A 24,309-nucleotide genomic window follows, 5' to 3' on the forward strand; every position below is an offset into this window, starting at 1 on the left:
GGCGGAGCAAGAGGCAGGACCAGAGGGGCTCAGCCTGGGTAGGTCTGGAGACAGAAGGGGCCCCAGCACGGGCACGGGGTGGGCCTGGGGCCTCATTTGGGCTCTGCCCAGCTCTGCGGCCGACTCTGGATCTCACTCTCTAAAGTGCAGAATGAGGGGATGGGACCCGCTTTGCGATTAGGGCTGGGAAAGAGAGAAGGTTGAAGATCGAGTAGCCAGGGAGCCCAGAGCTAAGAGAGAGGGTGACCAGAGACATCAGGGCTGTAGAGGGATTCAGGGGTGCAGGGGGAGTTGTTATATCTGGTCAGGGTCCCTTCTCAGGGTTGGCCCTTCTTGGCAGAGTCGGAACAGTGCTCCATTTACGGGGACCCCCATTACCGTACATTTGATGGCTACAGCTACCTCTTCCGGGGCCGCATGACCTACACTCTGATAAAGACCATAGGTGTGCTCCCCGCTGGGGTGGTGCCTGTGGTCGTGGAGGGGCGCAACAAGGTGTATTCGTCCTGGAGCCCCATCTACCTGCACGAAATCATTGTGATCATTTATGGCTACACCGTCCAGCTCAAGGCCCATCTGGAGCTGGTGGTAAGAGCCAGGCCAGGCCAGGAGGGGCCAGGGAGGCAGGCCGGGCTGGGGGAGGCCACGGAACACAGGTGAAGCCAGGCCCCCGCTCTTCCCGGGAAGTTCCTGGCCCAGACTGCCTTGTCATCGAGGTCAGAATCGGTGCCACACTCGCCTCATGGGGAGAAGCAGAGGAGGGCAGTGGGATGGAGCAAGAGGTTGGAGAGAGACAGGAAGAGAGAGGGGAGGAGAGAACATGGGAGGCAAAGGGGGAGCCGGGCTGAGTGGTACCGGGGGGCGAACACTCTGTGAAGTGTTTTGCAAGGAAGAGGCTATGTATGCAAAGGGGGCCGACCTTGGGGAGGCCTTTGCCACACGGGGTAGCAAAGCCTACTGGGGTACCTCGTTCCGTGGAATGACGGCCCCCAGATACGAAGCCGTGCGGAGAGGCAGCGGAGGGCCAGGCTGACTCCGGGCTCTCTGTGGCTCCCGCCTGCCTTCTCCAGGTCAACAACCAGAAGATGGCCATCCCCTACAAGCCCAGCGACCGTCTGCAGGTGGCCCTGCGGGGCCATCGCCTGTATCTGATCACCGACTTCGAGATGGTTGTCACCTTTGATGGAGGCAAAAACGCAGGTAGCTGAGAGTGGGGAGGGGAGAGCAGAGGGGGCGTTTCTGGGCCGGGGCCGGGAACGGTGAGGAGGTCCCTGCGTGGGACCGGCCCAAGCGCCAGGGGAGTAGCCAGGAGGGGTGGAGAGGAGGGGAGCCTCACTTCTGGACACCCCTTCCTCCTGCAGTGATCACGCTGCCCAATAAGTATAAGGGGCTGGTACGGGGCCTGTGCGGGAACTTCGATGGGAACAAGAGGAATGACTATATGCTGCCCAATGGCACCGTCACCCAGAACCTCCTTGCCTTCGGCAATAGCTGGGAGGTACAGAGGATCGAGGGAGGCGACCTCGTCCGCTTCTCAAGGTGAGAGGGCTGGGGCTCCGAGCAGGGAGGCCTGGCCCTGGGGGAGGTAAACAGCAGCCCCGTCTCTGTCCATGCCCGCTCACCCCGTATCCTCAGTAGAGAAGCACAGCCGAGGGCGAGAGCCCAGACAGACTTGCCTGATCTCATCCTGCCATTGCCCCTCAGTCCGACTGCGGGGTGGGGGGGAGGGGGCACTAGGGATCCCAGGCTGTGCCCCGTGCGTCCCCACCCTGCCTCCCTTGTTCTTCCCGAGGTCACGGTCCTCAGGGGCCTCACCTGGCCCCCTCTTGGTCTCTGCCCCAGGGCCATACAAGAGGAAGAAGAGGAGGAGGAGTCAGGCTTCCACGAGTGGGGATGCAGCCCGGAGCAGCTGGAGCTCATCAACAGCACCCAGGCGTGTAGGGTGCTGGTGGACCCCCAGGGCCCCTTTGCTGCCTGTCACCAGACTGTGGCCCCAGAACCCTTCCAGGAGTGAGTCAAGGGCCCAGGCTACACGGGAGTGGCCTTTCTCCGGGGCCTGCTACCAGTTCTGCAATCCGAGCTCTGTCTGGCTCACTTCTGTCTCTCTGTGGCTTCAGTTCCTTGTGATACCCGCTCCCCACATGCTCACACTCATACATGCGCACACGTGCGCACACACGCTGACACACGCACACCCTGCCTGATGTCTTTCTGCTGGGGCTTCCAGGTCCTCTTCTGCAGGGCTGGGTCTCCCCGTGTCGCCACCTCTGACAGCCCCCTAACCGCCCCGCTGCCCCCAGGCACTGTGTGTTTGATCTGTGTGCCGCCGGGAGCCCCAAAGAGCAGGAGGAACTGCGCTGCCAGGTCCTCAGCGGGTACGCCATCATCTGCCAGGAGGCGGGCGCCACCCCGGCCAGCTGGCGGGACCACACCCGCTGCGGTGAGGCGCTGACCTTCCCCAGCAGCCGCTCCCCGACCCTCTCGGCCATCTCTGCCCTCGCTCAGCTCCGACCCCCCCAGGCCTGCCCACCTTGGGCTTCCCGCCTTGCCCTCGGCTCCCCGACTGTGCAACTGCCCGTGTCAGAATCCTCCCCAGCCAGCCTCCCTCTGCCCCCCCAGGAAGCCGCACCCCACCCCTGTGAGCCCTTCTCCTCCTTGCCGGTGCCCAGCTCTCTCCTCCACTTCCTTAGTGCCCTTTAATGTCAGACCCAAAGACACCCGAAACCGGCCCACTCCTCTGGCCTCCGGGCCCCTGCCAAGCTCTGTGTTCTGGTGGGTGACCTTGTTCCCCCTCCAGCTGCCCCCGCGCGGTCCCCCACACCTGTTGGCTCCACCCGCGCCCGGCCCCCTGCTCACTCCGACTTTCCCGTCAGCCTTGGCGTGTCCGGCCAACACCGTCTATCAGAGCTGCATGACACCCTGCCCAGCCTCCTGTGCCCACCTGGGGGCCCCCAGGGACTGCGAGGGCCCCTGTGTGGAGGGCTGTGCCAGCCTCCCGGGCTACGTCTACAGTGGTGCCCGGAGCCTCCCCCTTGCCCACTGCGGCTGCACCAGCAACGGCGTCTACTACCAGGTCCGCGCTGGGAGGGGGAGGCCCTGTGGGGGCAGGAGAGCCAGATGAGGGAGCAAAGCCAGACCGCCACCTCCCGGCCCTTCTCCCTCTCCAGCGGGGCGACAGCTTTGTGACCGAGGATTGCTCTCAGCGCTGCACCTGTGCCCGCTCGGGGGTGCTGCTGTGTGAGCCCCTCAGCTGCCATGCTGGGGAGATCTGCACCCTGGGGAACCTCACTCGTGGCTGCTTCCGAGGTGAACCTAGACGGCCCCGTGGCTTCAAGCTGTCCCCTTATGTGGGGGGTGGGTGCTGGACGGAGGGTCATCCCTCCCAGTCCTGTGTCCTGTGCCTGAGACCCTCCCCCTCGATGTCAGGAAGTTGGACCTTAACCCCGCTGTCTCCTTCTTTCTTGGGAGGGGCCGAGGGAGTGAGCAGCTGCTCTCTTCCAGGCGTGGTGCTGGGGCCTTTTCCTGGCATTAGCTCTCTGTGACCTCTCCCTGGCTGCGGGTATCCTCCTAGAACCTTCCATAACCCCGTTTATCCTCACAGAAACCCCGTGTCTACGGAACCCCTGTCAGAATGATGGGCGGTGCCAGGAGCAGGGAACCCACTTCACCTGTGAGTGCGAACTTGGTTATGGGGGACACCTCTGCACGGAGCCTCGGGACGTGCCACCCCCTGGAAAGCCAGGTGAGAACTTCATCCCAGGCCCTGTATCCTCACAGCCCCTTCCCTACCACCAGCTGCTCTGGCATGATTCCATACATGTAACATTAACCTATAATAGGCACCTGTTACAGGGCTCTAACAGAGAGCATATTGTTAATATAATGTGTATTATATAAAACATAATAATCTAATCTCTGAGCCCCGGAGATCAGCAGAACGAGTCCCTGTGCCCATCCCCTACCGACATGCAGTAGCCCCTCTAATCTGTGCGGAGTCCTTTCCGAGACCCCCGTCCAAGCGGATGCCTGGGACCACAGACGGTACCAAACCCCATATTTCCTCCTACGTGTGCATACTAATGATGAAGTTTTATTCATAAATTAGGCACAATAGGAGATTGACAACAACAAAACAGAAAAATTATGACAATATACTGTATTCAAAGTTATGTGACCACGGTCTCTCTCTCAGACTATCGGTTGTACTGTCCTCACCCTTCTTCTTGGGATGATGGGAAAGGGTAAGATGCCTAAGTGAGAGGAATGACGTGGGCCGTGTGAGGTAGCGTTAGGCTGCTATTGACCTTCCGATGCTTCATCAGAGGGAGGACCATCTGCTTCTGGACCGCGGGTGACTGTGGGTGGCTGAAACTGTGGAAAGCCCGCCATGCGGCGGAACTGCCATGCTCCGGGATCCTCTCTCTGGAGCCTAGCTCCTTTCTCTGGTCCTGCCTCACCCCGCTCTTACTTCCCCATCTTGTGTCCCTCCTAAGCCTCTCCAGTACCTCCCCCATCCCAGACTAGACTTCCCTTGAGCCTCTGGGCCAGTGGTTCTCACCAACTTTATCTCCCCTCAGATCGGGCCAGGGTGGGGTGGGGGTGGTTTTTTCCACGTGTTCGTTTTTCCACGTTGGATTCAGTAGGTCTGGAGTGGGCCCGGACATCTGCATTTTTACCAAGCTCCCAGGTGACTGAGGGATGTGATTCCAGGCTGTTCTTCGAGAAGCACTGGCCAAGATGGTACCCGGACTCTAGGGGACCAGCTGGATGAACATCTCCCTTAACAAGGCTGATGGGAGTTGTGTGTCCAGAAACTCAAAGGAGTCCTAGGGGTCTGGTGCCAAGGTCGTGGAGCAACAGCCTTCTGGAGGGAGACCTAGCCACACCCAGCGAGTTAGGGGCTGCCGTCCTTTCTGGGTGCCAACTTAGGATCCAAAGGGAGTGTCTTCTCCCTCATGCCTTCCTGACCCATGTCCCTACATCCTGTCCCCTGCTCCCCAGAAGCATCCAACTTTGTGGCCGTCCTGTTGGGGATGCTTGTGCCTGTGGTGGTTCTAGTGCCCGCAGTGACCAGAGAATGTGTTTCCAGGAAGAGGAGGAGGAGGTGAGTTCTGGGAAAGGGGATGAGCAGGGGTGGGCGGCGATGAGTCAGCGGGGGAGCGGGCACCTACCCTCCTCTGTTCCCCACAACCCCCAGGGAGAAAACGCAGAGCCAGAGTAGAGACAGGCTGGCAGACGCTGGTGAGAACCATTCCCACCCCAGAACCTTAGCGACCGGGAGCTGAGTCTGCCTCTGATACAGGTTTTCTCGGATTTTGTTCCAGAGCGTGCCCTTCAAGTCAGTTTTGAGTTGTCCTCAAAAAAGGAGAGAGGAAATAAAATTTATTTTTGAAATGTGAATTTCCACATGACTGTGGTGGAGGAAGGGTCTGTGAGGTGGGTCTTGGGGGTGAAACAGGAGGGAGGGACAGAGGTGTGCGGGCGGTGGGGGGAGACTAGGGCTGCGTGCCCTGCAGAAAATGTCCAGAGGGGAGGGGAACCGAGGTCTGGCTGTTCTTTGGACAAAGCCGTTTGGGGGTGGCGTCTAGCCCTTTGGCTCCTGGGGAACTGGAGGAAAGACTGCACTGTCCGTCTTCGCAGGAATCTAGGGCTAGCGGAAGGTGATGCTAAGGATTCTGATATTTCTAACGATGAGATTAATCACTGGATGCGGGCTAAGGATGGGGAATGTGGCTTCTTTGAAAGGGCAGACTGCCTGTGACCCTTGGGAGGCCTCCATCTTCTGCACAAGTCTATTTCCCCAAATGGCCTAGGGGTTACTATGGTGGGGTCTGGGGGCCCAGGAGTTCAGAGCCCCATCCTAGCAAGAGTGGTCAGCTCACCTCAGCCTGAGGCCAAAGGGCAACTGTTCTGACCTCTCCTCCCAGGGTCCCGTGCCTCCCATGAGGCAGGTCCCTGCTTGGGGGTGGAGGCTGGGACAATCCTGCTTGGGCCCCAAGAAGGAAAGGAAGGCCATCAGCTGGGGTGAGGGTGGTCAGGATGGAAGACCCCAAGGGACAGGGGATGCCAAAGCGGGCAGGACACTGGGTTCTGTGCTTATTCTCTGAGATGACCCTTGCAGCCACCTACGTTTAAGGGATCGAGATCCCAGCTGGGTGGGGAAGGGCCCCCCGGGGGGGGGTGGCCTCCTACCAGGCTAGCTGCGGGGAGCAGCTCCCCGCTCCGGAGCTGGGCATAGCAGGAGCGCTAACGGGATTCCAGGAGTTTTAGCCTGGGCTTCATGGGGCTCCCTGCTGCACACTGGCCCCCACTGGAGCTCCCTTCATCTCATCTTTGACCTTCTGCCTCTGTTATTCATCTGTGCCCTGTCCTCTTGACCTCTGCTCCTCCCCTCGGACAACTAAGGTCACTTATCTAGCCCAGATGTCTGGTTGGCAGGGGAAGGAGGTGGCCTGGGCCGGCATCCTCCGGATAGACCCCCTCCATCTTTGGCAGGACAGAGTCCCTCCCAGACCCCTCGGGTGGGCAAAACAGGGGTGATGGGTCATTGAGGGAGGGGACAGAGGATTCCAGAGTATTAGGGATTCCAGAAGAGGCTGGTACAGGTAGGAAATTGCAGATAGGATCTGAGGTTCCCCGAGCTGGGAAGGGCAGAAGCTGTGATTTGGGGTCCTGCACACAACAGGGGCAACCGAAGCAGAAACAGCAAGGCTGCCCCAGCTAAACAGCGCTGGCCCCTGCAGGTGTCCCTGGGGTTGGGCGGATTGGAAGGGAAGGAACAGAAGACGGCCACAAAGACTCGCAGGGGCTTGACCCCATTACCGTCTTCCTGTTTAGGAGGGAGAAGTTGGGGGAAGACACTCAGGTGGTTTCCCCTCCCCTTCCCAAGAGGCTGGGAGAACCTGCCTGGGCAGCACCTTGAAAGGGGGAATTGTCTTCCCAAGGACTCAGCCTGGAGTGTGTGACTGTGTGTGTGTGTGTGTGTACCCGTGGGGGGTCCACATCCCTCACTCCAGCTCCCTGCCCCTCCCCCACAGCCCATGCAGACTCTTCCCCCCATTGCCTCTAAACCAACCCCAGCTGTCAACATCTGGCCCACATCTGTCTCCATCTGAGTGGACCCTCACCCCAGCCGATGCCCCCCCCCTCCCAGTCACGGGGTCGCAGGGCAGGGCTTTAAGCTCAAGGCCTTCCCGGCCTCCCCTGGCCCCCTACCAGGGCTGGGGAACCAGGACAGGGGAGGGAGGGAGCAGCCCCACCCCGGAGGTGCCCCAGGCTCTTGGCAGAGCCATCTGGAGCCGTTAGAAGCAGCTGCCAATGACTCATCTCCCACTGCCCCCACCCCACCACCTCAAACACACCCTGGGACCGGGAACCAAGCCCGCAGCCCCCCACAGCCCTGTCTCCAGACCTCCGACCCCTCCTCCCTACCCAGTCTCCGCAGAAACCTAGTCCATCCCCCACTCCCAATCACCCCCAGGACTGCAACGCTTCTCATTTTCTTTTATTTATACAAAAAAAAATTGTTTTAAATATAATTTAAGAACCCCTCCAAGCACCGGTGTCTGTCTCTGGTTTCCACCACCACCTCACCCCCCCACACCTCCTCATGGACACAGCTTGGGGCTACTTGGGGGCAGGAAAGTGTCTGGGAGTTGTGGTGGGACCAAGGCACTGTTCCGGAAACAGACACGACGATGAGTCCCTGTTTCACCCCGGGCGAAGGAGGCAATAATGAAACAGCCCCCCCCCCCCAACACAGAAAGTTATGACGAGGACAGTAGAAAAACAAAACAAGAAACGACGACAAAAAAAGGGGGGGAAATAAGACCAAAACAAAAAATAAAACTCAAAAACCTTCAATATGAAGGCAGCAGATGGGGGAGGGGCATTTACAAGGGAAAATCGAGTTCGGGAAGACAGCAGCAAGGTCAGGGACATCCAGGTCCAATGATTCTGTCACTGGGCCACGATGCCCCTTCCCGCCTTCCGCCACAATCGGCGGGCCCGCTCCACTCCCGAGCTCACAGGCTAGTCACCCTCTTCTCTTTGGTCTGCAGGGCAGTGCATTGGCCCTTTGAGGTGAGGAGGGGCATGTGGGGCCCTAACTAGGGATCAGAGGGAGGCTGTGGGAATCGGGCCCAACCACCCCTGGGAAGCTGGCAGATGACAGGCGCTTCCTTTCCCTCTGGTCACACCCAATCCTGAGGGAAGGGCTTCCCGCCGCCCGGAGGGGCATGTGACGATTTCTACACTCCAATGGCAGAATCCTCAAATCCCATCTCTTCAAATTGCCAGCTCCCCACCCCCATGGGTTCAAAGTGCAATCCAGCGGGGCCCAGGTATGGCGGCCTCTTGGGTCCCCATCCGACTCTGCCCCTGGAAGAATGGGATCTGCGTCCCCAGCTGGGAGTTGCTGCTGCTCCAGAGCCGTCGGGCCAGACAGGCAGGTGCAGGTCAGTACTGGGGGGCTGGTGCTCCCGACCCGCCTGGGGCTCCAGGCTTGGCCTGGGACTTCATGTGCTGGACACTGGCCAGGATTTTCTTCTGGTGTCCCGCCAGAGTGACTCCAATTCGGAGCAGGTCCCTGGGGAAGAAGGGAGAGCTAGGTGAGGCCATAGGGCTCCCAAGGGGAGGCTCAGCTCCAGACACCACGCCCCGCCTCCGGACTGTCAGCCAATCAGGAAGGCTGGCAGGGGGAGAGCCACACGTCAATAGTTGCCAACAGTTGCGGGCAGTTTCCAGAGGCTTTGGGAGCGGGCTGCAGTCCTTTTGCGCAGCTGCAGTAGAGGGTGGAGCAGGGCTGGCCAGAGATGGGAGGTGGGGGCTGCAGCTTGGGGCTCCAGCAAGGATTAGGAAAAGGCAGAGAATCAGGGAAGGGGAGGAATGGAAGAGAGAAATGCACACAAAATGAGGCTGGGGGAAGGGGCTGCAGAGATTGCTCTAGAGGAGAAAAGGAAAGTCAGAAGGAAAAGGCCTGAGAGAGGAAAAGCGGGTGGGGAGGAAGGGGCGGGGTGGGGTGAAAAACGAGCTGCCCCCCCTCCACCCGCCCCCATCCTGAGGCCTGGAGCCTGAGATAAGGGAAAACAGCAGAGGTGGGAAATGGAGAGCGGGGACCTGTGTCAGGGCGTTGCTGGAACAAGTCAGGGAGCAGGGAGGCCCATGACCTGCCCGCCGGGAGGCTGCCTCCCGCCCTCTGGTTCCAGATTTCTCTTCCTTCCACGTGTTAGTCAAACCTGGGCTACGAAGAGAGCCTGGGAGGGAAAACGGGCAGGCAGAAAGGTGGAGAACCAGAGAGGCCAACTAGGGGAACACAGTGTTCGGGAGGCGTTGGAACCATAAAACCATTTAACATTAAAGCTGGAAATGATCTCTCAAACCCAGTCCAACCTTCTCCTTTTATGGGTTGGAAAGCAGCCAGAGTTGACACATTGTTAATGTGAGAGCAGGGTCTGGAATGTAGATAGATACCCATGGCAGGACAGGAGCAAGATGGCCCAGGGCTGAGGTGGCGCAAGGGGGTGAGGCGGTCACTGCTGGCCTGGAAGATTCCCTGGGCTCTCAGTCCCCAGAGCTGCTACTTTGGGGGTGCTCTAGGTAACAGCATTGGCACTAGGAGTTGCCCCCAAAGGTCCCTGCTGAACCGGCGGGCCTGACTCTGGTCCCCAGGTGCCCCTGACGCTGCTTGGCTCTCAACCGCCACCTCCAGCTCCTGCCACGACTTACTCTGCAGAGATCTGGCTGACCAGCTCGAAGGAGCCAAAGCCAGCGGCTGCGAAACTTTCTTCGTATCGTCCCATCTTGATGGCTCGAAGCCACTCGCCCACTGAGCCAAAAGCTGAGTAGTGAGGCTGCCGCTGATCCAGGAGTGGATGTGAGGCCCTGGAAGGCAAGGATGGGGAGGGGCGCACTGAGTTCCAGGGCTACGTCGGGGGCGGGGGGGCTTTTGAGCCCAGCCTTGGGGCAGCGGACGGGGACAATGGACAATCCCACATACCACCAGAGGGCTGGATATTTCTGAGGGGGAAGGGGGGGTTGGCAGGTGGTGGCAGAGTGCGGGAAGGAGGCCCACTCTCTGGGGTCCTCACCCGCTGTTCTCCCTGGCCACGATTTTGAGACTGGCCGGGTTCCGGATCATCTTGTCGAGGGCACTGACCACCTGGGGGAAGCGGGGCCGTGCATTCCGGTCCTTCTGCCAGCAGTCCAGCATGAGCTGGTGCAGGGAAGTGGGGCAGTCTGGGGGCGGGGGCAGCCGGTAGTCCTGTTCAATGGCATTGATCACCTGGAATGACAGGTAGAAGCACTGGGTGAGGATCTCCCGGGAGAACAAGGACCCCCAGAAGATGGTGACTTAGCAGATGCTGGGAGAGGTGCCACAGGCCCCGAGAACGGCAGATCCGGGGTCCTCCTGGCCGGGGCCGAAGCTGGCTGTGGCTTGATGCCCCAGCGGCTCCTGGGCCAAGATCTAGATGAGTAACTTCCCCACCCTGCCCTCCTTCTCCGTGTCCTTCTGTGACCAGACATGCTGTATCCAAGTCTTGGATACAAAGATCAACTCTACTTTGTGCTGCCCTTAAGGACCCAACAGTGACGAGCTCTCTGGGGACCCCACTCCCCACCCCATCTCCCCAGTGAGAGAACATTCCAGGAAAGCTTGGTAGGACCACAGGACACTTACATCCTGATTGCTCATGTCCCAGTATGGCCGCTCCCCAAATGACATGACCTCCCACATCACGATTCCGTAGCTCCAGGCGTCACTAGCAGATGTGAACTTCCGGAAGGCGATGGCCTCAGGGGCTGTCCATCGGATGGGAATCTTTCCACCCTAAAGGGGGGAGAGGAAAAGGTGAGCTGAGGGACTCACAGGGCCCAGGCATTCTGCCCCCCCCCCCACCTTTGCCTTTCCCCCAGGACTCCTTTCTTTCTGGGACTCAGACACACAGCTCCTCAACTCTGTTCTTTCCTGGACACTGGAGGTCCGGTTCCCTGACTGCCCCCTCCACGGTCTGCGCATACATCCAGTCCCTTAATCGGAACGTCAATCCCTCCACCTCCCAGCTTTCCCACCTTCCCTCCCCACCTGGCCCTACGAACCGAGTTCAGCCACGGGTCCCCTGGCCTCACCAGAGAGCTCGTGTAGGTGGGATCAGAAGAGTTCTCCTCCAGGAACCGGGAAAGCCCGAAGTCGGACACCTTGCAGACAAGGTTGCTGTTGACCAGGATGTTGCGGGCGGCCAGGTCTCGGTGCACGTAGCTCATCTCGGCAAGGTACCGCATGCCCGAGGCAATGCCCCGCAGCATGCCCACCAGCTGGATGACGGTGAACTGCCCATCGTTCAGCTGGAGATGGAACAAGGAGAGGGCGGTTAGGCCAGCTCGCCCGCCCTGCCCCCCGCCTTCCGCGCTCTGAACGGGATCTGCCACTCGAACACCCAGCTCACGCTCCCGTGCGGGGCAGGCTGACCTCCCAGGTAAGCCCTCTTCCTTTCTCTTACCCTGAGCTCTCTGCGCTGTCACCGCACTCACCCGACACGATGCTTAGGATTATAAGGAGGGGCGCCTGGGTGGCTCAGTCAGTGAGGGGTCTGACTCTTGATTTTGGCTCAGGTGATGAGCTCAGGGTCTGAGATCGAGCCCCGCAATGGACTCCGCGCTCAGCACAGAGTCTGCTTGAGGATTTTCTCTCCTTCTGCCTCTGCCCCCGCCCCCCCCCGCCATCGCCTGTTCTCGCTCGCTCTCTCTCTCTCAGATAAATCTTAAAAAAAAAAAAAAGGTTATAAGGAGATTAACATTTTCTTCTATTTAGTCTAGTACAGAGCTTTACGTCCAGCACATACTCAACAAATGCTTTTGGTCTATTATGTTCATTTCATGGGACAGCAACAGAGTTCCGAACGGTCGGAGTGTGCTCGGGGCCACCCATCTACAGGTGCGGACGTGCTGTGATTTCGAGCAATCTTGCTCAGCCCTCTTGCACCAGCTGTGTGTAGCTTGTAAGAGAACAGTGAAAAACTGGGTGTGATCGATGACCACAGCCCCCAAACCACGACCTAAAGCTTGACCTTGACCTTGACAGAGTCTGCGCTCACCAGATAAGCTAGCCAGTCGCAGTGAAAGAATCCCATACTCTGGGTTCAGCAAGCATGCAGGGGCCCCTTGGCGGCCAAGCAGGGCCTGGGACAGAGTCCAAAACCTGAATTCTGAATCCACCCTCCACGCCTAGGGTACTAGGCCTTGAATCTCAGCTTGGGGCAACACTGCTGGCCAGATGGTCAGGGCAGACCCTGGAGTCTGATTCCCCTCTCCCTCACCTGCCACTTACAATCCACCAGCAGGTTCAGCCTCCAGAACGTGCCCCGGATCCAGTCACTTCTCCCTACCTGGCTACAATCCTCACCCACCAAAGGACTGCAAGTCTCCCCACTGGCTCCTGCTCCCCAGCACCACCAAAGGGAGCTCCTAAAATCACCCCTCTCCAGCTGAAATCCCTCCAAAGGATTCCCCTCGAACTTCTAATCAAACCCAAATTCCTTACTAAGGCCACAAGGCTCACGTGGTCTGCCCACCACGTACACAGAGATCTACCACTGTTCCTCTGCTCGGGCCAGTTTCCCCGGCCTTTCTGCCTTTTTTGTTTTTAAAGATTATTTATTTATGAGAGGGGGGGGAGGGGCAGAGGCAGAAGCAGACTCCCCGCTAAGCAGAGAGCCCGACACGGGGCTCGATCCCAGGCCCTTGGCATCACGACCTGAGCTGGAAGCAGATGCTTAACTGACTGAGCCTGATCCAGGCACCCCTGACCTTTCTGCTTCTTGAACATGCAGGGTTCCTGCCTGCTCTGGTTCCCCCAATGGGCTTCTTGGCCATCTGCTCATGGTTGGCTTTCTCATCTACCCAAAAGTCATCTCTTCTAAAATAAATCCCCTTCCCCTCCCGGCAACTGGACCTTTGTCTGGTACCGACGGAACAGACCCTTGTGTCGACGGTGGAGGGTCTGGCTGTCATCACACTACCCCGGGGCCTGCCTTGGCTTCGCTCCTGATGACAGCCAGGTAGCCTATCTCTGGATGGGGTGCCGTGTGAGGTACGCAGCACCCCCGATGTAGGCCGGCTGTGGATATTTATTTTTGGACTTATCAAAACCTAAGATATATCTTCTCTTAACTAGAGAAATAAGCTAACTGTCCCCATAGGGAAGAGGCCAATAAATCCAGAAGGTGAGACACTCAAGGGGATAAGAGGCCCAACTTTTCATCATGTCAGGGTCACAACAAAGGACTGTCCTGGATGTCAAAGAGGCTCAAAAAATATAACCTTCAGGTGCCGTGCTTGATCCTGAACTGGATCCTGGCTCGGAGAAGCCAGGAGGAAGAGACATGCGGGGGGACAAGCAGGGACACGTGAATCGTGACCGGGTACTAGATCATCCACGGAACACGGAAGTGTCGTAATTCTGTCAAATGCAATGTTGTTTTGCTCTGCAGGAAAATGTTTTGATTTTTTAAAGAGGATGTACAGTAGTGTGCAGAGTGGAAAAAGAAAGTGATACCCAGTAAAACCCGTTAAAGGGACAACAATAAAATAAGGTTTTTCCCAGCATCTCAAGCCACTTCTCTAAACTGTTTGTTTTTTAAAAGCTTGTTTGTTTACTTGTCTCCTCCATTATTACGCTGTCGAGGGCAGAGACGTTCATGGCTTTATTCCCAGGGTCTAGGACGGTGGCTGAGGCACCAGATGGCACTCAGGAAGCATTTGTCAAGAGGACGAATGACCACCCCTCCAAATCCTGGGTCTGCTGGCCCCACAGACGGGCCGTTTCCACCCGTGGCCACAGGAAAGGCCAGTCCCGTCCGGAGGGAGAACAAGGGGCACAGGGGGTGTGACGTGCGCCCCGCCATCTGTCCTGGTTTGAGCTCTTTGGCTGTGCCGGGGGAGCGCAGGAGGCCGCGGGAGGCCGGGGGGCAGGGGGCTCACCCGCAGGAAAGAGTCCAGGGCGCCGTTCTCCATGAACTCGGTGAGGATCATGACGGGTACGCTGTTGGTGACCACGCCCTCCAGGCGGATGATGTTGGGGTGCTCGAACTGGCCCATGATGGAGGCCTCACTCAGGAACTCCCGCCGCTGGCGCTCCGTGTAGCCCCCTTTCAGGGTCTTGATGGCCACACAGCTCTCTTTCTTCCCCGGGGCCTTGAGCCGCCCCCGGCACACCTCGCCAAACTCGCCTTCGGGAAGGACGCCGAGGGTCAGCCCTCCTCCGCCCGCTGTCTGGCCCTCCTTCCCCCTACTCCCCTGCACCCCCACCCCGGGTGCCCGTCTTTTCTCTCACCTGCGCCGATCACCTCCTCAATCTTGACGTAGGAGACATCGATCTCTTTCGCAAATTCCCTCACAGCCTCATTAGGGTCTTCGTAAGTGAAGGGGTCGATGTAGACCTTAGTACCTGAGGAACCACACGGGGTCCCGTTAACCGAGAGGCAACCTCCCCTGCACTCCGAGGCCCGACTCTCTGCTCACCGCGCTTGCCCCAGCCCCGTGTCCCTCAGCACAGGCCTACCCACCGTGCCCGATGAGATACTGTCCGTGCTTGTCCGAGTACTCGGCTTCCCTCCCGTTGCTCTGCTTCCTGTGGCCGAGGGGAAAGAAAAGGGAAACGGAATCACCCTTCTCTGTTTCCAGAGGGACGGGGGGGGGGGGGGGGGGGGGAGGAGCGGGGCTCAGAGAAGCTTCCAAAAGAAAACAAGTATCCTGGGGCATTGAGGGAGGCTTGCCTGGAGCAAGAGGGGAGGTGGCCGTCTACGCGGGCCTCCCCAAGGGCCTCCGGTTGCCCAGCGCGCTCACCTGAGACAGAGAACAGCGATGACAATGACCACCAGGACCAGCACCACACCCACGACGGCCGTGCCTGCGATCAGGGCCAGCTGCTCCCGCCAGCTCTCGTTCTCTGGGGGAGAAAAACTGCGATCAGAAGAAGCCCATGGGCCCCGGGGACCCCACCCCAGCCTCAAGGCATGAGCTGTGTTCCCCTGAGAACAGGCCCCCAGCAGTGTGGCAGGTGCGGGGACGCACAGTGGTTTCCAAATTGCTTTCCTCCGGCGCGGGCTCCTCCGAAGTCCCTCAGGGTAAGGGAGGAAGTTTCCCAACCTCGTTACAGCGAGAGCGGGTTTGATTTTGTTCAGTTATAAATTCTGGTGGCCAGAGAAGGCCCCCAGGGCTAAGAATGAAAAGGTGTGTAGCCAAAACGTGGAAATAACCCAGATGCCCGTCAACAGATGCAAGAATAAAACATACTATTGCTATTATTATAATTTAAGAAAAAGAAAAAAAAAAAACAAAAAAAACACGTACTATCACTATACAAGCGAATATCAACACGAACAACCCCCCCACACACGGATGAACCTTGCGAACGTTGTGCCGACGGAGGAAGCCCGTCACAAGAGGCCGTGTGACGTAGGACCCCATTTGTATGACTGCCCAGAACAGGCAAACCCGCAGAGACAGAAGGTAAGGTAGTGTCTGCCGGGAGCTGGGGGGGATTGAAAGGGCATCTTTTTTGGAAGCTGAAACGTTCTAAAATTAATCGTGGTAATGGTTGCACAACTCTAGACACACTAAAAGCCACGGAACTGTACTCTGTTTAAAGGGTGAATTGTATGGTATGTGAATCATGTCTCAAACCGTTAAAAGGTTTAGAAAGCCACTGGGCCCACAAAGCATATTACAACGAACAGGTGTCCGGGCGCCCGGGTGACTCAGGGTTAAGCGTCTGCCTTCGGCTCAGGTCATGATCCCAGGGTGCTGGGATCGAGCCCTGCATGGGGACTCCTGTTCAGCGAGGAGTCCGCTTCTCCCTCTCCCTCTGCTCCTCCCCCCGCTCATGCTTGCACTCTAATGAATTAAAAAAAAGAAATCTTAAAAAAAAAAAAAAGGAACAGGTGTCACCTCAGTTAATCTTTGGAGCCCTGGGGGAGAGGCCTCGTGATAGTTCCAATTTGGGGAGGAGAGAAGGGGCTTAAGGGTCAGGCTTTTGCTGAGAGTCACGCAGCTGGAAAGCCACTGGGCAGGTCTTCCCTCCCAGCTGTTGGTTTTGGCTTCTGTAGCTGATGCTCTCCTCACTAGGCCAAAATGCCTCGTGGTTGACAGAGAGGAGCACGGGAGTGTGACCTTAGGGGTCCTTCGAGGGCACAGGCAAGGTCTCCCGCGCAATGGAGGGGCACCACCCCTGCCCGCGCCCTGCTCCCCAGGCTCACCGTCCAGCTGGGTCTGGCTGTGGTGCTCCTGGCCGAAGGGCCCGTAGCCAGCCTCAGAGCGTGCCCGCACCTGGACCAGGTAGCTGGCTCCCCGCTTCAGCCCCCGCAGCTCTGCCCAGTTTTCCGACGTCTTCAGGAACCGCACGCTGCTGGGGCCCTCTGTGCCCTGTGCAGGAGAAGGAGGGGCTGGCCGTAAGCCAGGGGCCCTGGGTTTCCACTGCTCTTCCCTCCTCTCTCCCCCCACCCTGCGCCCCCATCACTTGCATCATGGTGCCACTGTGTGGCAGGTGGGGCCTCTGAGCTCATTTACGTATGCACTGTGCTCTGTGCTTGGCCTTCATGATTACAGCGTTTAACCCCTGCTGCATTTCTGTGGGGTCAGTACCATTTTTGTAACCGTTCTACATTGGGGATATTGAACTCAGAGAGGCCAAGGGGCTGGCCCAAGGTCACACAGCTAGTACTTGGCACAGCTGGACCTCAAACGCTTCTCAGGTCCCTATAATTCAGCCAGCCCCCAAAACATGTCCCACTGTCCCCCCCAAACCCCTAGGGGTGCATGGGGTGCGTCCTGGTCTCACCTTCTCGTGGTACTTGACCTCGTAGTCCAGCACGGCCCCGCTGGGTGCCCGGGGAACAGCCCACGCCAGGCTCAAGCTGCTGGGTGATGACCGTGTCACCCGGATGTCGGACACGGGGGGCGGTACTGTGAGGGAGAGGACACGTTAGGGTTTTTGCACATGGCAGATCTGGCCCTTAACTTTCCCAGCTCTGCCTCTGCTGGCCACACGTGTCTCAGACCTCCAGCTGGTTCAAGGGCTCCCTCTGACCCTCTCTGCCCCGTCCTGAAGTCTGTACTTCTTTTCACTCCTCTGTCTGCCACCACCCACCCTGCAAGTCCTGACCTTCCATGTTGCCCGGCGACCCCAGGGCCCCGCCACTGCCTTTTCCCCTTCAGGCCTTTAGGCTGCCCACCTCCCTCCCGGCCGGCCACCGGCTCCCCGTCTCACCCTCACGGTCGGTGGTGACATTCACAGCCTCAAACGGGACGGGCCCGGTGGCTAAGGAGGACACCCCGTTCAAGGCGGTGACCTCGAAGGTATAGGTGAAATCTGGACGCAGCCCGCGAACTGCTACCCAGGGCTCCACAAGGTCCCGGGGGCCAGGGTCGAAGGTCAGGTCTCCTCCGCAGGGCGTGCAGGACCCCCCGGGGCGGCACTCCCTGCAGCGCAGCGCGTAGGTGAGATCCTCTCGGCCCCCAGACTCGAGGGGGGCACTCCACTCCAGGCGCAGGGAAGAGCCGTTCAGACGGGGAACCACACTTCTTGGAGCAGAGGGTGGCGCTGCGGGACACGAGGGAGTCAGAGGCTGACCCGATCCTCAAGGAGGGACAGCGGGGCACCCAGGCAGCCTCAGACTTCTTGTCCTGGCTGGGCACCAGCAGGCCAGGGCCAAGAGGAGGAAGGCCGGGGAGGCGGCAGTGGGTGACCCCCTGCCACCCCAGGGGTCACCGGTCACTTACCAGTACAGGGTGCACCCCGGAAGTCCGTGCGGGCCCGGAAGTACCCGTTGCGGCACTGGCAGACGGGTGAGCCAATGGTGCTGGAGTGGCTGTTGGCTGGGCACGGCTGGCAGGACCCCTCGCCAGACAAGGGCTTGAAGGTGCCTTGGGCGCAGGCTGAAAGAGAGACCCGTTCACCAAGAACATGAATCAAAAACTGCTCTCAAGCAGCTGCTCTCAAGGTCACATGGAGCGCAAAGTGGGGAGCAGGGAGGAAAGAGCTCAGAAACCGAACGTCTGAGAGAAAGAGGAGACCCTCCCTTCAGATCAGGGACTCTAAGCTTCGTTAACTTCAACACCCCCGACCCCCCACCAAACACCTGTGGCGGTCTGATCAAACCCGCAGACCCCTGCTCACAAGTATGTTTTTAAATGCACATCACGGGGGCGCCTGGGGGGCTCAGTCAGTGGAGCATCTGCCTTCGGCTCAGGTCATGACTTCAGGGTCCCAGGATCAAGCCCCGGGTTGGGGTCTGCTGAGCGGGGAGTCTGCCCTCCCTCTCCCTCTGCCCCTCCCCCTGCTCGTGCATACTGTCTCTCTCATATAAATAAATAAAATATTAAAAATAAATAAATAAACGCACACCACAAAACACACGGGATCACAAAGGAAACCAAGTGAATTGAAATACAATGATCAAAACATGAGGAAAGCAAGTTTGTGCCCCAGAAATGTGTGCGTTTATTTACAAGATAGAGAGGCAGGTCTAACGGCCCCTGGAATACTGAGGATGTGATGGGCAAAAAAGAGCATTTCGACATTCTTGCATCATCTGGAACAGGCTGGGAAAATAGCCATGATTCGAAGGACGTGCAAGTCTCAGGTCCTGCTGTGACTGCTGGGCTCTGTCACTGTTATTCCACATGCAAGGCCCAATTTCAGGTGGAGATGAGTGACGGTAAGGTCATTTTTTCTCTCTACAGAAGTTCACAGACCCTTTACGTTCTAGCTACAAAACCCGGGTTTTGAAGGCCCGTTCTGGAGAAACAGCTGAGTGAGAATTCAGGATCAGGGAGTCAGAGAAAACCCATACTGAGCATGAAATAGAGACCATGATGCCTTTGTCTTCAGAACCCAATGAGGCCTCCCCATCCTGACGACAGCCCTGCACCCCTCGTCCAGAAAGGTGTTAGACACAGTTAGGAGAAAGAGGGTGCAAGAGCTCGGACCCATGCTGGGGCTCTGAAAACAGGCCCTCTGAGTGCCCCTGAGAACGAAGAATGTTCAAAATGGAAATATAAGTGGGTGCAAGAGCGGGGCATAGGACCCTCCCTGCGTGGATGGGCAAGCTTTCTGGAAGAGACGCCAGCCCTCACCTCGGCACCGGGTGTTCCCCTCGGCGGCCTCGAACCCTGGAGCACAGCTGCACCCCGTGACCGGCTGCTCGGCCCACTGGCCATCCTCCCGGCAGTAGAGGCTGGGGCTGGGGCCGGGGGTAGGGACGGCGTCAGCCACACAGCTCCCTGCCACGGGCACCACGAGCTCCCGAGGCACGGTCTCCGGGAAGTGGGTGAGGTTCACGGTCAGCTGGGCGCACTTCTTGTAGAAGAGATGCAGGGAAAGCAGAGCCATGCAGGCACCCTGGTCCTGGAAGGCCAGGTAGAAGCCAGCCTTGGTGAGCGGACCCAGACGCAGCGTCTTGACATTCACCTTGCCGGTTGCCTCGGCGCCAGGGCGCTTCCGGGTCAAATGCTCGGCGGCCACTGTGTCCACCTGCCAGGTGAGGGAAGAGACTCGTTGCCGCGGTCCTCCACTCCCCAAGGACCAGGTAGGTGAACTACTTTCTTCTTCCCAGCTCACCCTCTCCCTGACCGCCTCAGCTCCTGTTCCAGAGCCTTCTCTCTACCTTCCCCAGCGTGCACTTCCCTGCAGGCCCCAAGATTACCCTTTAACGCTTGCTGAGCTCCTATGATGCATTGAGCCTGTCCCGTACCCCCTTTCTGTTCATTCACTCATCCTACAGACATTTATCAACTATCGTCCTAGGGGAGTTGAAGCTCCCGAGACAAGTAGGAATCGGGTAGCAGACCCAGAGAGACGGCATTCCGGGGGGAGGCATCAGCTGACACAAAGGAGGGGTCTCTAAAGGGCAAGGTGGACTCAGATCGGAGAATGTGGGATGTGGCAGAGGGCAGTCCAGACGACCACCCTGAGGGGCCAGGACATAGCAGACCACCTTCTTCCCTCCCCGGACCCAAGCCTCCTGCTTCCAGGCCCCAGTGCCCCCGCCCAGGGCCCTAGAAGCTCGTCCACTGCTCCTTAGCCATGCCGGCCGGCGGCGGGGCCCCAGGCGCCCGGATACCTTGATGTAAGGGTTCTCCATCCAGGCTGGCGTGAAGGCTGTGGCCGTGTCAGCATCGCTCTCGAAGTAGAAGACGGTGAAGGTCTCCTTGCAAGAGCGTCCGGCCCGCGACAGCGAGAGGCACTCGAGCATGGTGAAGCGAAGCGTGGCGTACACGTGGACGGCTCCTCGGCGCGGGACCCAGCCGGTGCGCAGCCAGTGGGCCAGGCCCGGCGTGCGCTGCAGGTCGCACACCTCGTAGGTCCGGACGCTGTGCTGCTCCTCGTCCAGGCCGCTCAGCTCCTCCCACTGTGGGGAGAAGGGGGTCAGCTTGGGGGTGACGGTCGGTGGGAGGATGTCTGTCGTATAGCAAGGAGGGGCCGGAGGGAGGCGACCTCTGAGAGCAAGGGCTCGGAGGACATGTGCCCCAGCTGCTGGGATGTGGGGGGCTGGGGGCATGCCCAGCAGGCCAGCACACCCTTGTCCCTCCTCCTTGGGGGTCCCTCCAAGCCCTGGCTCCCGGGCCCAGCTCTTACCTGCCCCTCCACCTGAGGGAACGTGACCCACTTCAGATCGGCAGTTTCCAGTTTTGTGTTCAACAGGGTCTCTAAGACAGACAGACAGATGATCAACACTGGGGGAGACACCAGGAGGACCAGATCCCTGGGAACTGACGGAGGCAGGTGGGTCCTCTTAGCTCCAAGCTGGTGGGTGGAATTGGGGCCAACTGAGAGGAAAGATGAAGAGGGGGGCAAGCCCTGCCCTCTGCTGCCCCCTTTCTTGCTGTTTCTGAGTGCCAACCCCACCCCTCACAGCTGGCAGCCACGGGGCTGCCCCTCGGGACTCCCAGATCTAGGCCTCTGAGAACCGCTGTGCCCTGAGGAGAGGGGAAGGAGGCCAAACAGCTCAGGCAGGGTTAAACTAGAGCCCTGACCTGGCCTGACCAGAGGAGGGAGGAGGGCAAAGAAGCGTAGGCACTGGGATACCCCTCCTTCCTGGCCCTGCCTCCCTGCCACTCCACTGTCTGGCCCCAAATCCAAAGCCGCTGCTTCCCTCTCCCCAACTCCACTCCCCTCTGCCAGGCCCACACCCCCTTTTCAGACCAAACCCTCCAGTCCTTCAGATCCCTGAGGGTGGTACTCGGCTCCTAAGGCCCAGTCCTGCCGCCCGCGCCCCCTGCCCCCACCCCAAGAGCTCTCCCTGCTGTCAGAGGAGGAAGTGCTAGAGGCCAGGACGCTTGGGTTCCCGCCCTGGTCCCTGCCTGCAGAGGCCTCACATCTGGATTTGGTTACTGGAAGGAAAATGGGAGGAGATTTTTAGGGGTGTGTGTATGGAGGGGTGAACACACCTGGCTCTGCTCTGGTCTCAGGGGAGGGGCGTCGAGGGAGGGGTGGGGCTCTGGCGGAAAGGGGGATTAGGAGAAACATCACAGCCCCTGGCAGTGGAGGGTGGAGGGAGCGTAGGGGAATCCCCCGGGGAGGGCAGGGCCATGTGGGGGGCCCCCAGGAGAGCCAGCAGCACACCTGGGACCAGGTTCCCCCAGCCTCCCTCCCCTCTCCCGCTCCTGCTCCGTGGGGGCTGCAGGAGAGAAGGGAAGAGAAGGTGGGTGGGTGGGGCAGCCTCCTCTCAGGGACCAAGTGATGTCCACCCGAGGGCAAGGGGTCAGGCGGGACCCCAGCCAGGCCAAGGTGAGGCCTGGGCCCCCCAGGGGTGGCAGGAGCCAGCCCGGCAAGCTGGGGACAGGATGCCCGGGTTCTGGGAAGGGGGTGGATAGAGGCTGCCGTCTCCACCCTCCATTGTTCCAGCCTGGATAGTGTTTTCCTGTCTCCAATTTACACACTGTCTGTTTCAGGGCTGTCCTCCACACGCTCTGGAGCGACTCACTTTCTCTCCTCCTATCTCGGGCTCAGACAGCCTGCCTCGATCTGTCAGTTCTTCTGCCTCTCACCTCTCTCCCCCGCCCTCTGTCCACCTCCCTTTCTGAATGTCGCCATCCCTCCTCTCTTTTCCACCTCCCACCTTTCACCTTCGTGGGGGCATGGGGCTGCGGGCAGGTTATTTAACGCCTCTTTAAGCCTCAGTTTCCCCATCCGTAAAATGGGGGCAAAAATCCCTCCCACCACAGGGCTGTTGGGAAGGTGAAAATGTAAAGCGCAGGTCTCGGGCTTGGAAAACACTTAGGTTAGCAGCATAGAAGCAGTCCCCCTTTCTCCTTCGCCTCTTCCCCTCCCTCTCACACTTTGCCCTGGGGGGGACTCTCCCCACTTTGCCTGCCTTCCTCCCAGTTCTTTCCCCTTCTGTCTCCAAGCCGGGCAAGGGTCTCCTCTCCCTATCCCCAGACCGTGATCCCCAGCCCAGAACAGCACTGCCCAGCCTGGGGGAGAGGGGTTTCTAACTGCCTTTAATTCTTCCTCCTCAGTAGCCCCCCCCGACCCACCCCCCCAGAGACCCCTTTGATTCCAAGCAGTGAAGGCGGGGAAGGAGGCACCTCACTGAAAGGAGATTAGGGCTGTAGGAGGAGGGTTTATAGGGCTCTTGGCTCCCCCACCAGGGGGGTGAGGGGAGGGAAGAGACTCATGGATGAAGAAACATTTGGGGGGAGCACAGAAAAGTCAGGAATTCAGAGAGATGGGTAGTTAGGCTAAGTTCAGGTGCCACTGGGCCGTGAAGGTCAGTTTCTGCTGGTCTTTAGGGTTGGAGAAAGGGACTCAGGCAAGACTAGTGCAAGGCTGGGGGTCTAGACAGCATTTAAAGGGCCGGGGTGCAGCCTGGGGAAACGGGGGGGGGGGCTCACTGCCCCAGAGGCAGTGGCTTTGGGAGAGATCTGGGTGTTTGGACAGTGAGCGCAGAAGGTGGCCGTCCTACCAGAGGCCCCGGGAACTGCAGGATCAAGGTGTGAAACGCTGAGGAATTGGGGGTGGGGGCAGTTTTCTGGCCTAGCACAAAGTTCTGCCTTGTCTGCAGCTGTTCCTTCAGAAACGTTTCCTCATGTTTGGCAGAGGTGGGAAGAGGGACAGAAACTTTGGAGAGACTGGTGTGGGGAGAAAGGGAAAGGCTGCCAAAGGCGCACCGAATCAGGGCTAAGAGTCTGGGAAGCTGGGGCAGGGGCACATCCCGGGACGGAGCTCCACTCCTTCTCTTTTCCAAACAAAAGAAAACTCCACTCCCCGCTGGGCCGCCTCCTCCCCGCCCCCCTCCCGGTCTAGCACTATTGGTCCGAAGTGCTCGGGGTTGGGGTGCCGGGCTAGGGGCAGAGAGGCCGGCCCCTTCACGCCAAGGCCCAACTTTGGGGGCCCCTGGAGTGCCGGGGTGCCCCCTGGGAAACTCACCTTCTAAGGCGGCGGCGAGCGAAGCCCAGCAAAGCAGAGCCCGGAGTTCCATGGCGCAGCCTCTTTCGGATTGGATCCGATCCGAGTTTGGGGGGCACTAGCCCCCCCAGGTCTGACCCCCCCTGAGACGGCAGACGCCGACTCCCCACGCGGGACTCTCGGTCGGGGCCCTCAGCGCGGGCCCATGCGGGCGCGCCCCGCACCGGCACCGGGCGGCGGCGCCCAGGTGTGGCCCCGCGTCCCCGCCGCGCGCGCAGGCGGGCGGGGGGCGTCTTCGCACCGGCTGCGACGGGCGGGCGCAGAGCGAGACGTGGCTGGAGTCGGGGTCCCTCCGGGACCTCGGGGTCCCGCCCCAGCTGGCTGGGGGTGGGCCGGCCGCTCGCGGTCTCCCCCCCTCCCTGGAGTGTAGCTGCTCGCGCCGCCGGGCCGAGAGCGCACCGTGCCGGCCGGGAGGGTGGGAGCCGAGCGGGAACGGAGCGGGAGGGAGGGAGACTGCGGCGCGGGGTCGGGCGGGCCGGGGCTGGGCCTGGTTGGGACTGGGCCGGGCGGCGCCTAGCCGGGGAGGGAGGGGCGCGAGGGGGGCGGGGGAGCTCCCCCCTCCCCCAGCCCGGGCTCGGCGTGGGGGCCGGGGCGCGCTGATTGGAGCGCGCGCTGCTGAATAATTCATGAGGGAAGCAGAGCGAGGCGCCGAGCTGAGCAGGTCGGGAAGTTGGGAGAAAGTTTGGAGAAGGGGGAGGGGCGGCGGGTGCGGAGCCCGGGGACCGCCCAGACGTGCACTGTGGCCGTGCGCCCTGACTGGGACCGCGCGTGTCGGGGCCGGGGCCCAGCGACCCCCGGGGCAGGTCCGAACGCAGGACGCAGCAGGCAGCGGAGAAACACATCCA

At 59.8% G+C, this 24,309-nt stretch overlaps 2 protein-coding genes across 2 annotated transcripts in view; one reads left to right on the top strand and one right to left on the bottom strand.

Annotated features, from left to right (window-relative positions):
• The window catches only part of ZAN (zonadhesin), a 33,236-nt gene extending 27,844 nt beyond the window's left edge, over positions 1-5,392 (top strand). The window contains exons 37-46 of the mRNA XM_087867806.1: positions 341-588; positions 1,071-1,200; positions 1,362-1,539; positions 1,843-2,010; positions 2,301-2,440; positions 2,874-3,073; positions 3,168-3,306; positions 3,602-3,742; positions 5,002-5,104; positions 5,198-5,392. Coding sequence (XP_087723932.1) covers positions 341-588; positions 1,071-1,200; positions 1,362-1,539; positions 1,843-2,010; positions 2,301-2,440; positions 2,874-3,073; positions 3,168-3,306; positions 3,602-3,742; positions 5,002-5,104; positions 5,198-5,285 — 1,535 coding nt within the window. The 3' untranslated portion in view covers positions 5,286-5,392. The remainder of the gene's footprint in view (positions 1-340; positions 589-1,070; positions 1,201-1,361; positions 1,540-1,842; positions 2,011-2,300; positions 2,441-2,873; positions 3,074-3,167; positions 3,307-3,601; positions 3,743-5,001; positions 5,105-5,197) is intronic.
• Positions 5,393-7,485: 2,093 nt separating this feature from the next.
• EPHB4 (EPH receptor B4) lies at positions 7,486-23,952 on the bottom strand. Its single transcript, XM_045773927.2, has 17 exons — positions 23,426-23,952; positions 20,633-20,703; positions 20,118-20,405; positions 19,132-19,528; positions 17,776-17,931; positions 17,264-17,596; positions 16,835-16,959; positions 16,254-16,419; positions 14,842-14,944; positions 14,562-14,626; positions 14,330-14,443; positions 13,978-14,225; positions 11,128-11,343; positions 10,679-10,828; positions 10,089-10,282; positions 9,727-9,882; positions 7,486-8,587 (listed from the first exon to the last, which is right to left on the bottom strand). The coding sequence occupies exons 1-17, from the start codon at positions 23,475-23,477 to the stop codon at positions 8,458-8,460; spliced, it is 2,964 nt and encodes a 987-aa protein (XP_045629883.1). The 5' UTR covers positions 23,478-23,952; the 3' UTR covers positions 7,486-8,457.
• Between the last annotated feature and the right edge of the window lie 357 nt (positions 23,953-24,309).

The sequence above is a fragment of the Ursus americanus genome, chromosome 2 (genome assembly GCF_024610735.1).
Source record: "Ursus americanus isolate L20-20 chromosome 2, mUrsAme1.1.p, whole genome shotgun sequence".
NCBI classification, from domain to species: Eukaryota; Metazoa; Chordata; class Mammalia; order Carnivora; family Ursidae; genus Ursus; species Ursus americanus.

Excerpts from the sequence above, each read along its gene's own strand:
- EPHB4 (XM_045773927.2), bottom strand. The coding sequence starts at position 23,477 with ATGGAACTCCGGGCTCTGCTTTGCTGGGCTTCGCTCGCCGCCGCCTTA. Across the intron at positions 14,444-14,561 it reads ACAGTATCTCATCGGGCACG|GTACTAAGGTCTACATCGAC; the intron begins GTGGGTAGGCCT and ends GTGGTTCCTCAG. Across the intron at positions 14,226-14,329 it reads TGAGGAGGTGATCGGCGCAG|GCGAGTTTGGCGAGGTGTGC; the intron begins GTGAGAGAAAAG and ends TCCTTCCCGAAG.